The 15329-nt window shown below is 47.4% G+C and overlaps 1 protein-coding gene across 1 annotated transcript in view; it reads left to right on the top strand.

The window, feature by feature from the left end:
* EFEMP2 (EGF containing fibulin extracellular matrix protein 2) overlaps nt 1–10511 on the top strand; it is a 29849-nt gene extending 19338 nt beyond the window's left edge. Inside the window, 6 exon segments of the mRNA XM_056852923.1 lie at nt 3493–3609; nt 3986–4105; nt 5607–5726; nt 6723–6849; nt 9262–9457; nt 10320–10511. Coding sequence (XP_056708901.1) covers nt 3493–3609; nt 3986–4105; nt 5607–5726; nt 6723–6849; nt 9262–9457; nt 10320–10481 — 842 coding nt within the window. The 3' untranslated portion in view covers nt 10482–10511.
* Nucleotides 10512–15329: the final 4818 nt, after the last annotated feature.

Below are 15329 nucleotides of genomic sequence, written 5' to 3'. Positions count from 1 at the left end.
AGAGGCTAAACCAGGAGTCCCCAACGTGGTGCCTGTGGGCACCATGGTGCCCGCCAACACCTTTCCTGGCGCCACCGAGTGTTTTTAGAAAAGTGGGTGGGACGAGGTGGGGCTCCTGCCCAGCAGGGCTTCTGATTGGCCACTGGAGTTCTGATTGGCTGTGCAGATTAAAATACCTGTATGACAGTTGCCACCACAGGGTGACCTTGGGCTAGTCACAGTTCTCTCAGAACTCTCTCAGTCACACCTACCTCACAAGGTGTCTGTTGGGGGGAGGGAAGGCAATTGTAAGCTGCTTTGAGACTCCTTACGATAGAGAAAAGCAGGGTATAAAAACCAACTCTTCTTTCCCCCCTGCTTTTTATTAAAAATGGGTCCCATTTCATCAGAAAAACCTGCTGTCTGATAAACCTTTAAAATCTGTCACACGGTTTCCAATCTATTACATTGATTATTTGACCACAGCCCAATCCTATGCATGTTTACTCAGAGGTAGATATTATGGGTTTAATAGGCCTTACTCCCAAGTACTTGGATGTAGGATTGGAGCCTACATGTTGCAGCCCTAAAGAAGAAAGCCAAAATGACTTTGATCCTCAACGTTGTACAAATCTGTCTTCCATGTTATTTTATTTCACTTAGTTTGCTATTTTTATTCCCAAATCATTCTCTGAATATTTGAACATTCACTGCTTATTCAGCTGAGTGCTTGATACTTATTCATCTTTGATTTCATTGTTAGGCATTTGAAAGTTCATTTTAACATGCAATGGTTGTTAGCATCTGAAAGTTGGTTGTTGCCATGCAATGGTAATGAATTGGCAGGTGATGAGATCTTATATTTGACAGATGCCAAAATGAGGGTATGATGATGATGGGTGCAGAGCCAGGTAAATTCAGTAGGAAGGTGCTGGTAGGCAGGAGGCACGTGGAGGATCAGGAGAAACACCAAGTGTTCTGTGCCATCAGGTCACAGATAGATAATCCCTGGTATTGTAGGGTTGCCTGGAGGCAGCAAGTCACATGCAGGTGGACACAGGGATCGAGGGAGAGCGAGTGCTTAGTCATTGGGCATTTTCACACATGCTGAATAAGGAACTTTCAATCCACTTTAACGATTTTGCTATTTTACACAGTAAAATACAGCTGCAAAGTACATTGAAAATGGATTGAAAGTGTATTATTTGGCATGTGTGAAAGGGCCCAATGGGAAATGCAGCATCCCACCTAGACTACTTTGCATCCTACTGGTGATACATGTACCACCAACCTAGAACCACTGCTCTAGAACATTGAAAGATTTCTCAAATTTTTAAAAAAGATTCCTTTGAAATGTGAACATCCTTAGTATGTTTCAAACATTTGCAAATATTCATTGCAAATAAAAATGTACTTTGGAGATTAATACCTTTATGTGTGTGTGTGTGTGTGTGTAAAGTGCCTTCAAGTCGCAGCCAACTTATGGCAACCCCTTTTGGGGTTTTCATGGCAAGAGACTAACAGAGGTGGTTTGCCAGTGCCTTCCTCTGCACAGCAACCCTGGTATTCCTTGGTGGTCCCCCATCCAAATACTAACCAGGGCTGACCCTGCTTAGCTTCTGAGGAGATCAGGCTAGCCTGGGCCATCCAGGTCAGGGCAATACCTTCATATAGCAAGGGCTATATTAGATGTTCAAGGTGCTACTGGACTGAGATCTTGCTCTACTACTTCAGACCAAGACAGCCACCCACTAGAAGCTGATTATTTCTGAGTTTGTTTGAACTGAAGTCCAACAAGATTCCCAGGGTAGAAGCATTTGCGAGTCAAAGCTCCCTTCGTCATAGTTCTCTCCTCCCTCATTTATCCTCACAACAACCTTGTGAAGTAGAGAAGGCTGAAGGAGAGTGAGATGTGGGAAGTCACCCATTGAACTTCCTAGCCAACTCGGGTCTCCCCCTTCCCAGTCTGATATTCTCAACCACAACACCCCACACTCTTTCTAGCTTCATTACTAGCTCTAGTATCACAACTGCAATTGTGTAACACTCTTGAATTAAAAAATGGTTATGAACTTTTGTTGCTTGGACAGCAAACCAAGTCCCACACAGAGTATTCGCCTGTTCCCTTTTAGAAGAAACTTAATCTTGGGCTGTATCAACAGAAGTATAGTGTCCAGATCACGCAAAGTGATAGTATCACTTTACTCTGTTCTGGTTAGACCTCACCTAGAGTATTGTGTTCAGTTTTGGGCACCACAATTAAACAAAGATGTACACAAGCTGGAACGTGTCCAGTGGAGGGCAACAAAGATGGTGAGGGGTCTGGAGACCAAGTCCTATGCGGAAAGGTTGAAGGAGCTGGGTATGTTTAGCCTGGAGAGGAGACGACTGAGAGGGGATATGATAACCATCTTCAAGTACTTGAAGGGCTGTCAGATAGAGGAGGGTGCCAAGTTGTTTTCTGTTGCCCCAGAAGGTCGGACCAGAACCAACGGGTTGAAATTAAATCAAAAGAGTTTCCGTCTAGACATTAGGAATAATTTTCTAACAGTTAGAATCATAGAGTTGGAAGGGACCACCATGGTCATCTAGTCCAACCCCCGGCACAATGCAGGAAATTCCAAACTACCTTCCTCCCCCTACACCCCAGTGACCCTCACTCCATGCCCAGAAGATGGCCAAAGTGCCCTCCCTCTCATGATCTGCCTAAGGTCACAGAATCAGCATTGCTGACAGATGGCCAACTAACCTCTTCCTAAAAACCTCCAGGGAAGGAGAGCTTACCACCTCCCGAGGAAGCCTGTTCCACTGAAAAACCGCTCTAACTGTTAGAAAATTCTTCCTAATGTCTCTAGACGGAAACTCTTTTGATTTAATTTCAACCTGTTGGTTCTGGTCCAACCTTCTTGGGCAACAGAAAACAACTCGGCATGATCCTCAATAAAACAAGTACTCCTCAAGTACTTGAACATGGTTATCATATCCCCTCTCAGTCTTCTCCTCTTCAGGCTAAACATACCCAGCTCCTTCAACCTTTCCTCATAGGACTTGGTCTCCAGACCCCTCACCATCTTTGTTACCCTCCTCTGGACACGTTCCAGCTTGTCTACATTTTTTTTAAATTGTGGTGCCCAAAACTGAACACAGTACTCTTGTTGAGGTCTAACCAGTTATAGCGGTTCCTCAGTGGAACAGGCTTCCTCGGGAGGTGGTAAGCTCTCCTTCCCTGGAGGTTTTTAAGCAGAGGCTAGATGGCCATCTGTCAGCAATGCTGATTCTGTGACCTTAGGCAGATGATGAGAGGGAGGGCATCTTCTGGTCACTAGGTGTGGGGGGGAGGTAGTTGTGAATTTCCTGCATTGTGCAGGGGGTTGGACTAGATGACCCTGGTGGTCCCTTCCAACTCTATGATTCTAATCTAATTTCCAAGATGCTGAGGAGCGAAAGAATATGCATTCTCAGGTGGTAATGGGGAAAGTGACACCATGATGATATTCTCCTTCCCTCTTGCAGACATTGATGAATGTCGGTACCGCTACTGTCAGCACCGCTGCGTCAATTCCCCTGGCTCTTTCTCCTGCCAGTGTGAACCCGGCTTCCAGCTGGCCAGCAACAACCGTTCGTGTGTCGGTAAGGGCTTGCCCTTGATGCCTCCTCCCTGCAGGGTTTCAATGCAATATAGACCTCTGAAGCAGATAGAGTTGCCAGCTCTGCGCTGGGAAATATCTGGAGATTTTGGGGGTGGAACCTGAGGAGGGCAGGGTTTGCCCAAATCTCCAGGAATTTCCCAACTGGAAGGAAGCTGCCAGCTTCAGTGCAGAAAGAGAGAAAGGGTGGAACCTTTGATGGGAACAGGAAATGTTCAGGCAGCTAAGATTGACTGTGGACGGCTGACACCAGAAAGACAGGGAGATGGAGGTGCCCCCCCTTTCCCTGTGCTCAGCTTCCATCTTCTGCATCTCGGAAAGCCTCCAGTTTCAGTCCCATCCTTTGCCCCTTTCCCCAGATGTGAATGAATGTGAGATGGGGGCCCCCTGCGAGCAGCGCTGCTTCAACACCTACGGAACGTTCATCTGCCGATGCAACCAAGGCTACGAACTGGACCACGATGGCTTTACCTGCAAAGGTAGGTAGGTGGGTCTCCCCACACGTACCCTCCTCAGCCCCTGCTCCTTAGCTCTGCCCTTCAGTTACCTCCTCGCTGTACTTCTCTTGATTGTGTTTGAATTTTACATTACCTCTCGTCCAGTATTTCATGCATTTCGTGGCCCTTTGACCCTACTGTTTTATAAAAAACCCTTCTAACCTCATATATATTTGTCTGCCTAACAAGGACCCCCTGCATGCATCTGGAAGCCAACGTGGTGTAGTGGTTAAGAGCGGTGGTTTGGAGTGGGATTGATTCCCTACTCCTCCATGTGAGCGGTGGATGCTAATCTGGTGAACCAGGTTGGTTTCCCCACTCCTCCACATGAAGCCAGCTGGATAACCTTGGGCTAGTCACAGCTCTCTTAGACAGTGGCAGACTGGGTCTAAAAATATTGGTTGCCAGGAGACAAAGGGGGGCCACCCACAACTATAAGGCTACCATTTAATTTTTATTTTTAACATATTGTCTAATGTTTAAGGGGCCCCACTTGCCATCGGGCAAGCTAACACAATGGCCAGTCCGCAACTGCTCGTAGATCTCTCTCAGCCCCACCTACCTCACAGGGTGTCTGTTGTGGGGAGGGGAAGGGAAGGTGATTGTAAACTGATTTGATTCTTCCTTAAGTGGTGGAGGAAGTTGGCATATAAAAACTCTTTTTCTGATGAAGTGGGCTCCAATCCACAGAAGCTTATTGTGAAATAAAATCTTTCTTTGCTTAGTCGCTATACCAGTTCCCAGTGCAAAACCATGCTTTGACTTTACTACTACCATTGCTTATGTGTGTGTGTAAAATGCCATCAAGTTGCAGCCGACTTATGGCGACCCCTTTTGGGGTTTTCATGGCAAGAGACTAACAGAGGTGGTTTGCCAGTGCCTTCCTCTGCACAGCAACCCTGGTATTCCTTGGTGGTCTCCCATCCAAATAATAACCAGGGCTGACCCTGCTTAGCTTCTGAGATCTGATGAGATCAGGCTAGCCTGGGCCATCCAGGTCAGGGCACCATTGCTTCTAGGATCACCTTTTCACAGAATGAACTTCAGAGGATTTGTAACGTGTGCGTGTTCATCTCCTTTTCAATTTCTAGAGAAAACACAAAGTCCACCTTTTGGAGTTTATTATTGTGGGGGCTGGGGGAGGGATATGGTGCTGCTTTTCCTGCACTTATGCTGTTCTGTTGCTTGCTTTCTATGTTTTAAAATGTTCTTATGTCGTTTTCATCTGTTTTGCGAGCTACCTTGACTTTTGGAGGAGGTGGAATCTAAATATGTACCCCCCCAAAAAAAACCTCAATGGAACAACTGGCCACAAAGCTGTCATGGCATGCCTGATTTCCAAGTCCCACATCCAGACAGCTGTTATTATTGCTGAGTTTAAACTCTTGCGATTTGAGAGGCTGTTATATATACAATCCAGCGTCTGAGTGACTCACTAGGACAGCACCGAGGTCTGACTGAGAATGTTTTCTTTGCTTTCCAGACATCGACGAATGTAGCTATTCCACCTACCTGTGCCAGTACCAGTGTGTGAACGAGCCAGGGCATTTCTCGTGTGCCTGCCCACAAGGATATCAGCAACTGAGCACCCGCCTTTGCCAAGGTAATCTACTGCATGTGCTGCCTTGTGGCTGAGGGGCATCATGAGTCCTTGAGTGTGTTAAGGTAATTTTCTCACCTATTTTTTAACGACCATGTCATTCTCACAATTAGGGTGGTTAATGAATAGATTCCTCCTTCGTCTTCCCAATGCTTGCATGCAAACCAAGGGTTCCAGTTTGTAGAAAAGAAACTTGAAAATCATTCCACTTTACAAAAGATCTTTACTCCCTGGTCTGCTGGGAGCTATTTTTTGTCATATCTACTCACAAATCTGGCTTACGTCACAGAAAAGCCATATGAAGTTAGACCATTTTATTCTCTATTTTTATTCTCACAACAACCCTGTGAGGTAAGTTAGGTTCAGAATGTGTGACTGGCCCAGGGTCCTCCAGCAAGCGTCCAGGACAGAGAGGGGATTTGAACCTCAATCTCCCAGCTCCTAGTCTGATAGAAGAAGAAGAGTTGGTTTTTATATGCTGACTTTCTCTACCACTTAAGTGAGACTCAAACCGGCTTACAATCGCCTTCCCTTCCCCTCCCTACAACAGACACCCTGTGAGGTAGGTGGGGCTGAGAGAATGTGACTTGCCCAAGGTCACCCAGCTGGCTTCGTGCGTAGGGGTGGGGAAACAAATCCAATTCACCAGATTAGCCTCCGCTGCTCGTGTGGAGGAGAGGGGAATCAAACCCGGTTCTCCAGATTAGAGTCCACCGCTCTTAACCACTACACCACGCTGGCTTTCCCTCTACTCTAACCGGAGGCTCCACTTTGATACCCTTGGCCCTTCTCACCTAGCCAACCAGACACCTGAGCTGGTATAATTCCCTAATACTCTCTCCTGGTACTTGGGAGACTAGTGGGGCAGGGAGCAAGCAGAGAGGGCAGGTACTGAAGATCCCTTGTTTTGGGGATCCAGAAAACCTGGAGACGCCTGCTTGCTTGCATTCTTCAGTGTCCCACCAAGCCCCGCTCTCCTAATTTCTTCTGCTTCCCTAGATATTAATGAGTGTGAAACGGGAGCCCATCAGTGCACGGACTCTCAGAACTGCATCAACTTTCACGGTGGCTATCGCTGTGTTGAGAAGAACCGCTGCCAGGAACCATATGTGCAGGTCTCTGAAAAGTGAGTATGTTAACAGGACTGAGGCAATAGGGCGTCGTGGAGAGGCATCTGGACATGCAATGAACTTGTGGAGCTCACTGCCACTAGATGATGTCTAGCTTAAAAAAAAAAGAATTAGAGAATCTGATAACAGCTATAAGCCAAGATTGATAAATGGAACTTCCATGTAGATAGGCAGTATAGCTCCAAATAACAGCTAAGAGCATAAGAAAGGCCATGCTGGATCAGACCAAGGCCCATCAAGTCCAGCAGTCAGTTCACACAGTGGCCAACCGGGTGCCTCTAGGAAGCCCACAAACAAGACGACTGCAGCAGCACCATCCTGCCTGTGTTCCACAGCACCTAATGTAACAGGCATGCTCTTCTGATCCTGGAGAGAATAGGTATGCATCATGACTAGTATCCATTTTGACCAATAGCCATGAATAGCCCTCTCCTCCATGAACATGTCCACTCCCCTCTTAAATCTTTCCAAATTGGCAGCCATCACCACATCCTGGGGCAGGGAGTTCCACAATTTAACTATGCTGTAGAAGAGTCAAAATGACAAGGGCATATTGTTGCCCCCAATGCCTTACTTGTCAGCTTCCTGGAAGCATCCAGCTGGCTACTGTCAGAAACAGTATAGATCAGGGGTCCTCAAACTACGGCCCGCGGGCCGGATACGGCCCGTCAGGGTCCTGAACCTGGCCCCTTTAAAAAATTGCAGTCGCAAGGTAATGCTGGGAGGAAGTGTGTTGATCCCTGAGGGACGCGCTGGGGTGGAGCGATGACCTTTTCTCCCCCCCCCTTTGTGGGGGGGAAAAGAAAGCGAAGCTTAGCGCGGTAGGGGATGAGCTTGCCCGGCCACCGTAGCTCCCGGGAGGCCGCACCACAGCGGGAGCTCTCGCCGGCCACCGTCCGTGTGCCAGCCGCAGCAGACTGACTGCCAAGCCTCTCACAGCAGCCGCCGCCTGAGCTGAGGTGATGGAGCGACGCTGCCGGAGGCGGCAGCAAACGACGGGCAGCACAGCGGCAATCATGGCCACCGCCTTCCCGCTCCTGCTGGGCGCCCTCGCCCTCCTGCTGGCTCCGGTGGCTGCCTTGATGGAGGCGAAGGAGTGTGACAAGCCCTGCACCAACGGAGGGCGCTGCCAGCCCGGCACCGGCCAGTGCCAGCCTGGCTGGGTGGGCGACCAGTGCCAGCACTGCGGGGGGCACTTCGGTGGGACGGGGGCAGAGGGAGGGAGGGAGGGGGGATCCCTGGGGGGGATCAGGCGAGGCTCTTTGTGTGCAATGGGGGGGTTAAAATAGGGTTGCCACCCTCCAGGTGCGGCCGTGAGATATCTTGGGATTACAGCTGATGTCCAGACGACAGAGATCAGGGGAGGGGCCCTGACTCAGTGCTGGAGCATCTGTTCAGCATGCGGAAGGTCCGAGGTTCAATTCCCGGCATCTCCAATTAAAGGGACCAGGCAAGTAGGTGATGTGAAAGACCTCTGCCTGAGATCATGGCTCAGTGGTCGAGCATCTGCTTGGCATGCAGCAGGTCCCAAGTAGGTGATGTGAAAGACCTCTCTGCCTGAGACCCTGGAGAGCCACTGCCGGTCTGAGTAGACAATACCGACTTTGATGGACCGAGGGTCCAATTCAGTATGAGGCAGCTTCATGTGTTCATGTATTAGAGGGGAGAGGCTGTGGCTCAGTGGTAGAGCATCTGCTTGGCGTGCAGAAGGTCCCCAGTTCAATCCCCGGCATCTCCCGTTAAAGGGACCAGGCAAGTAGGTGATGTGAAAGACCCCTGCCTGAGACCCTGGAGAGCCGCTGCCGGTCTTAGACAATACTGACTTTGATGGACCAAGGGTCTGATTCAATATAAGGCAGCTTCATGTGTTCATGTGAAGTGACGACCGGTCACTTCCTCCCAGCTCCCTACCCACGGGAGGGAAGAGAGACAAGCCGCGAGGACAGGAGAGCCGCGCTGACTCCCATTAGCCACAGCCACAATCTCATTAGCCAAAAGTAGGCCCATACTTCCCATTGAAATATTATAAGTTTATGTTGATTACAATTGTTCTTCATTTTAAATATTGCATTGTTTCTCTTAATTTTTGTGCACTGCAAATAAAATATGTGCAGTGTGAATAGGAATTTGTTCATTTTTTTTTCAAACTATAGTCCGGCCCCCAACAGTGTTTGAGGGACAGTGAACTGGCCCCCTGTTTAAAAAGTTTGAGGACCCCTGGTATAGATGAACCTTTGTTCATAAGTACAGTGAGACTATTTTTGCATTCTTCACTTCCATATTAGCAGAGCAGGGAGAACGGTACATAGCTTTATGAGACTCGTGCTCTGTGCTACTCAATTAGAAGACTTTAAGGTAAGCATTGAGATGTATCCCTCCCAAACTCAAATAATTTGTTCCCACCACAGCCGCTGCCTCTGCCCAGCCACAAACCCCCTCTGCCGAGATAATCCATCGTCCATCGTCCACAGATATATGAGCATCACAGCTGATCGAACGGTGCCCTCTGACATCTTCCAGATCCAAGCCACTAGTGTCTACCCTGGGGCTTACAACACTTTCCAGATTCGTTCAGGAAGTGACCAAGGCGAATTTTACATCCGGGTGAGTCGACTTCTTAGCGACAATTGGAGAGACCACCTCTACAGCCGTCGTCTCTCCTATAGTACTTGGTAACTGGCAACAAAATGAGCTGATGTTTGCTTTCTGGCAAATCTCGCAGCTCAGCATCTTGGTGGCTAGTCCACACAAAATTCGTACATGCAGCCTCCTATGCCCCATCGGGAAACACTTCTCTCCAGCTCCTTTTTCAGCCCTCTGAACTAGCCTGGGGTGAAAGTCCAAACTGGAGGTGTTTCCCTTTGATGGCGTAGTGGTTTAAATCTTGCCGAGACAATAATCTGAGATAATAATCCTGGTTAAAGGAATTCTGATTTTAACACATCCTTGAAGGAAGGGATGTTTCCCTGAGCACTTTAACGAGGCTATGCTAATGAAGCTCTGTTTTAAAAAGGCTTCTTTGGCAAAGGAGGGTTTGACCAATTATAAGGTTGTTCCAAAGCTGCGGTTTACGGGCATGTTCTTGAGCAGGTGGTGGCAGTGTGGGTGGATCTGAACAACGCCTCTGGCTTCGTTATGGGACAGACAGCTTTAAACCCAGATGATCTCCAACTTCAGTTGGATTAAGGGTGTATCCTCTTTCGTAATCATGTTAAGAACCAGCGTGGTGTAGTGGTTAAGAGCGGTGAACTCTGATCTGGTGAACCAGGTCGGTTTCTCCACTCCTCCACATGAAGCCTGGTGGGTGACCTTGGGCTAGTCACAGTTCTCTCCGATCTCTCTCAGCCCCACCTCCCTCACAAGGGGCCTTTTGTGGGGAGGGGAAGGCAATTGTCAGCCGCTTTGAGGCTTCTTAAAGGTAGAAAAAAAAGCAGGGTATAAAAACCAACTCTTCATCTCCCTGCAGCAAATCAACAACATCAGTGCGATGCTGGTCTTGGCCCGGCCTGTGACGGGACCCCGGGAATTTGTGCTGGATTTGGAGATGGTCACCATGAACACCCTGATGAGCTATCGGTCCAGCTCGGTGTTGCGTCTCACCGTCTTCGTGGGAGCCCATTCCTTCTAATCAAGCAGAAACGTCCCTTCGCCTGGCTGGGAGGGGAAGGGTAAGTCCGGTTTCCAAAACGGAAGGGGCCATCACCTATTCCGTCCTCCTCACTCCTCAAAAACAGGCTGGCCTAATTTCTCTTGTGTTCATTTTGTTTAACAATTAACAGGCTAAGCTGAGGGAGGTAGTGAGCTTCCCCTCACTGGCAGTCTTTAAGCAGAGGCTGGACAATCACTTGTCAGGGATGCTCTAGGCTCTTGATCCTGCCTTAAGCAGGGGGTTGGACTAGATGGCCTGTATGGCCCCTTCCGACTCTATGGTTCTGTGACACAGCCCAGTTGGTAGCCATTCCTCACTGGCTCCTTGAAGTTTATTACTTATTCCTAGCTTGGTCCACTTTGAAAGATTCCCAGGGAAAGAACAGCGAACTGTTCAGAATTGTCCTTATGTGTTAAAGGTACCTTGGCCACTGTAGCAGTTTCTACAATCCTCTAACCCAGAGGCCATAGTCTCTGGCCTCAGGATGAGGAGGTGGGGTCCACAATTTTTCAGGGGTGAGTGAAAAACACTCCCAGAGCCCCAATTGTTATTTTTACTTTGCATTCCAGGCTTAGCGCTGAAATTTAGACTAACATACATTAATATACAAATTAATCACAGACTGAAAGTTTAACTCTCTGCTCCAGGGCTTAATCCCTGATATGAAGAAGAAGAGTTGGTTCTTATAGGCTGACTCTCTCTACCACTTAAGGGAGAACCAAACTGGCTTACAATCACCTTCCCTCTCCCCCACACACAACAGATACCCTGTGAGGTAGGTGGGGCTGAGTGAGTTCAGAGAACAGTGACTAGCCCAAGGTCACCCAGCTGGTTTCATGTGTAGGAGCGGGGAAACAAATCCAGTTCTCCAGATCAGAGTCCACCACTCTTAACCACTACACCACACTGTTGTGTTTTCCCCTCCTTGTGATCATTTGGTGACTTCAAGCAAAGGCGCTCTGTATAAATTCGAAGAGACTATTCCTTATCTCTTCCTTATTAACTCCTTCACAAGTCCCAGGGCTGAGCCAAGGTTCTGAGACTGAGCTGCATCAATCCATGGACGCAGCTCTCTGGGCTAACAGCAAACCTCTTTGGTGAATGCAGTGTGTTCTCTTCTCCCGGCCTTACTTGCAGAAACTTGTGCCTGGACAGGGAAGAAAACTGAGAGACCAGAAGGGGAATAAACTGCCAGGGAGGGATTCTGCTGCCTTCCATCCTTCCCAGAACGATCGACAGCCGTGACGGGATGAGGCCTCCTGCAGCCAGAGGTGTGGCTTACAACCCATTTGCTCACCCAAGAAACACAGCCCGGACCCTCCACCGCCACCCTTTGAGCCATAACGGTGCCAGCCATGAACCTCTGTCTCCTACACCCGAGGAGGGGCGGGGGGGGGGAAGCGAGAGAGCCCACCCCCTGCAACTTCGAGCCAGGAAAAGGACTTTGGACCCTGTTGCAAATCTTCATCTCTGTTTTCTGGTTAAAAAGAAAAAGACATACAAAAATTAGTAAAAGGTTTGAAAAGGAAACTCCTCGGAGAGATTCTGTGCCGACTTACATCCTAGCGGCTAGGACCTAGCCGGACTGCTCCAGCAACAGTAGGTTTCCACCCTCATTCCCCCTTTATAAAGGTTTCCCCACTACAGCTGCAAAAAGGGTGTAAGAAAAAGGCGAGTTTATCCCACTCTTCTTTCTAGCTTTTGGATATAAAGTGCCTGACCCAGTATGGGCTTATGGGTAGTTCACATATGCGTTTGTAACCTGTGCAGTGCAGCCCCAAGATATGATGTGCATGTGTACATAAACCATGCTAGCTGAATTGGCAAAAAGAGCCCCATGGTGCAGAGTGGTAAGCTGCAGTACTGCAGTCCAAGCTCTGCTCACAGCTTGAGTTCTATCCCGACGGAAGTCTGTTTCAGGTAGCCGGCTAAGGGTTCTCAGCCTTCCATCTTTCCGAAGTCAGTAAAATGAGTACCCAGCTTGCTGGGGGTAAAGTGTAGATGACTGGGGAAGGCAATGCTAAACAACCCCGTAAACATAGTCTGTCTAGTAAATGTCGGGATGTGATGTCAACCCATGGGTCAGTAATAACCCGGTGCTTGCACAGGGGACTACCTTTTTAAGTTGAATTGGCACTGCTAGAACTTTCATCTCCCCCACCCCCAATCAACTCAGACACAATACTTTTCATCTTGGGACAATTTGCACATTCTGCTGAATCCAGTTTTGAGTCATCGTGGCTATGCTTGTCTGTGTGAAGCATCCCCTGCACCCCCCCACAATTGCCATGTGGGGCTGACCCCACCCATCCATTAGGCCAGCACAGGGTTGCTGGAAGTGGCCAGCCAGATGACCCAGCCTGGGAAGTTCACAAAGCAGAGCAAGAGGGAAGGAACTGATCCTTTATTTAGAAGAGTGGGGAGCTGGGGGTGTTCCAGACCTTAGCTGTGACCTCACTGGGGAGGCTTGAGGCAAACTGCTCTCCTTTTTTTAAAAAAAAATATATTTTTTATTGCATTGGAAGTCATTTTACATCTCCATACCTTTATAATTACAATTTACACTTTCCTTCTTCCAATACAAGTTTCCCCCTTTCCCTCCCCCCACGGACCAATCCATAATATCATATTTTCATATTTTCATCCATGAGCATAGCCTTTTTAGTTTTACTAAAGTCTCTTCGTTGGCTTCTCCTCTTTTCACCCAATTAATATATGGGTTCCACTTAGTCTTCATTTCCATTTCTTCTGTTTCTCCCATCGTCTGTTGTTTTAAGTATCCCAATACATCTGTTTGCACGTATTCGAACACATAATTATTCCACCTGTCCATAGTCCACTTTGTTTTATCTTTCCATCCAAAAGCTATAACTGCGTGAGCCGCTAATATCATCGCTTTAAACATCTCTTGTTCACTCTTTTCTACCTTCTCACAACCCATTATTCCCATAAACATCAGGTCTACAGTTACTTGAAGTGTAATCTTAAACAAATCTCTAATTTTACTAAGTATTTTGTTCCAAAATTCTACTACCCTTGGGCACTCCCACCACAAATGTGAGAACCACCCCTCTTTCGCATTACAATGCCAACAATTCGGTCTCATTCCTTTGATCATATGTGCTATTTGGGCCAGTGTTCGGTACCACTTCAGCATTATTTTCCTTTCCAACTCTTTATATCTATCCATCTTCAACATTTTAATACCCTTCATCATTTTATTCATCATTTGTGTTGATATTGTGGTTTCTTTTGCCCATTTTGCCTGTATTATTCTAATCATAAATTCTTTATCTCTTATCATCATTCTGTATATTTTCCCTGCTAATCCTTTTCTAATATATGCTTCACTCTTTATTAACTCTTCCAATTCATTGTCCTCTCTTTTCATACATTCTCCCCATCTTCCTTGTTTTACTGCTTCATATAGTCCCCTCAGTCCCAGCCAATGTCTTTGGCCCACTTCATCTAATACTCTCTGAAAAGGGCAAACTGCTCTCCTTTCCCATCCAAGGCTGTTGGAACAATTACAGAACGGTTTGGAAAAGTTCAGAATATGGAGAAAGCCTGATATAAATGCAGTCTTCCACAGCAATGGTATACAGCCTCTGACCATGGAGGTTCCATTTCTAACTGTAAGCCCTGAACAGAATCTCATGATGGGCAACTAGGTGCATCTTGGATGGCAATAGCTAGCCAAAGATGCAGGCAGCTGGGTCAGTCAATATGCACATAAAGAAGCCTGCTTCTGCAGGCAGCTCAGCCTCGTTTTAGACCGGAACAGTCACATCTAAGTGCTACCAAGAGCCTCTTTCTTCAGTGCCTCCTTAAGAGCCACTTACAACCGTGACAGCATGGCATCATGTGGCAATGAGATTACAACGATAAAGTACAGCTTGTCCTTGCAGAACAGATTTTCTTTTCTTGGGCACTTAAAAGATAGATAAGTCATCCAGAATTGGTCTCATAAGAAAAGCCATGCTGGATCAGACCAAGGCCCATCAAGACTAGCAGTATTCACAGTGGCCAACCAGGTGCCTCTAGGAAGCCCACAAACTGGACAACTGTAGCAGCAGTATCCTGCCTGTGTTCCAATGCACCTAATATAACAGGCATGCTCATCTGATCCTGGAGATAATAGGTATGCATCATGACTAGCAACCATTTTTACTAGCCATGAATAGCCCTCTCCTTTATGAACATGTCCACTCCAATCTTAAAGCCTTCCAAGTTGGCAGCCATCACCACATCCTGGGGCAGGGAGTTCCACAATTTAACTATGCACAATTTAAATACAGATATCAGTTCCCCTGGGAAAAATGGCTGCTTTGGATGGTGAGCTCCACCATCCCAATCTCTCCCAACCCACAGTTGGCAACCCAGGTCCCAACTCATACGTTGAAGCCCACAGCCTTAAAGGAAGAACTAAATAAAATTCTGCTATAGGTAGCTGCCCTGACCTGGATAACCCAGGTTAGCCTGATCTTGTCAGATCTTGGTAGCTAAGCAGGGTCAGCCCTGGTTAGTATTTGGATGGGACATTTTTGGAGAGAGAGGGTGAGAATTATTTCTGCCATCCCAAATTCTTAACTGGTTTTTTTTTTGGGAGGGGGTGAAAATGGAAGAAGCACACGAGCAGCCACTTGTTGCTGTCTGGAGGAGAAAACCAGCAGTGAAAGGACTGGGTAAAAAACAACTGTTTAGCAGAATCGCTTGCATTTTGTACACTTATGAAAGTATCGATTTTTAAAAAACTTTATTCATGGGTGGGGTGCAAATTAGACTTAGTATTTAAAGGCAGACAGAGCAGTAACTGTTTACTAATAA

Source organism: Euleptes europaea, chromosome 7 (genome assembly GCF_029931775.1).
Source record: "Euleptes europaea isolate rEulEur1 chromosome 7, rEulEur1.hap1, whole genome shotgun sequence".
NCBI classification, from domain to species: domain Eukaryota; kingdom Metazoa; phylum Chordata; class Lepidosauria; order Squamata; family Sphaerodactylidae; genus Euleptes; species Euleptes europaea.
Note: the sequence above shows the minus strand (reverse complement) of the source record. Positions and strands in the feature narration are given on the sequence as shown.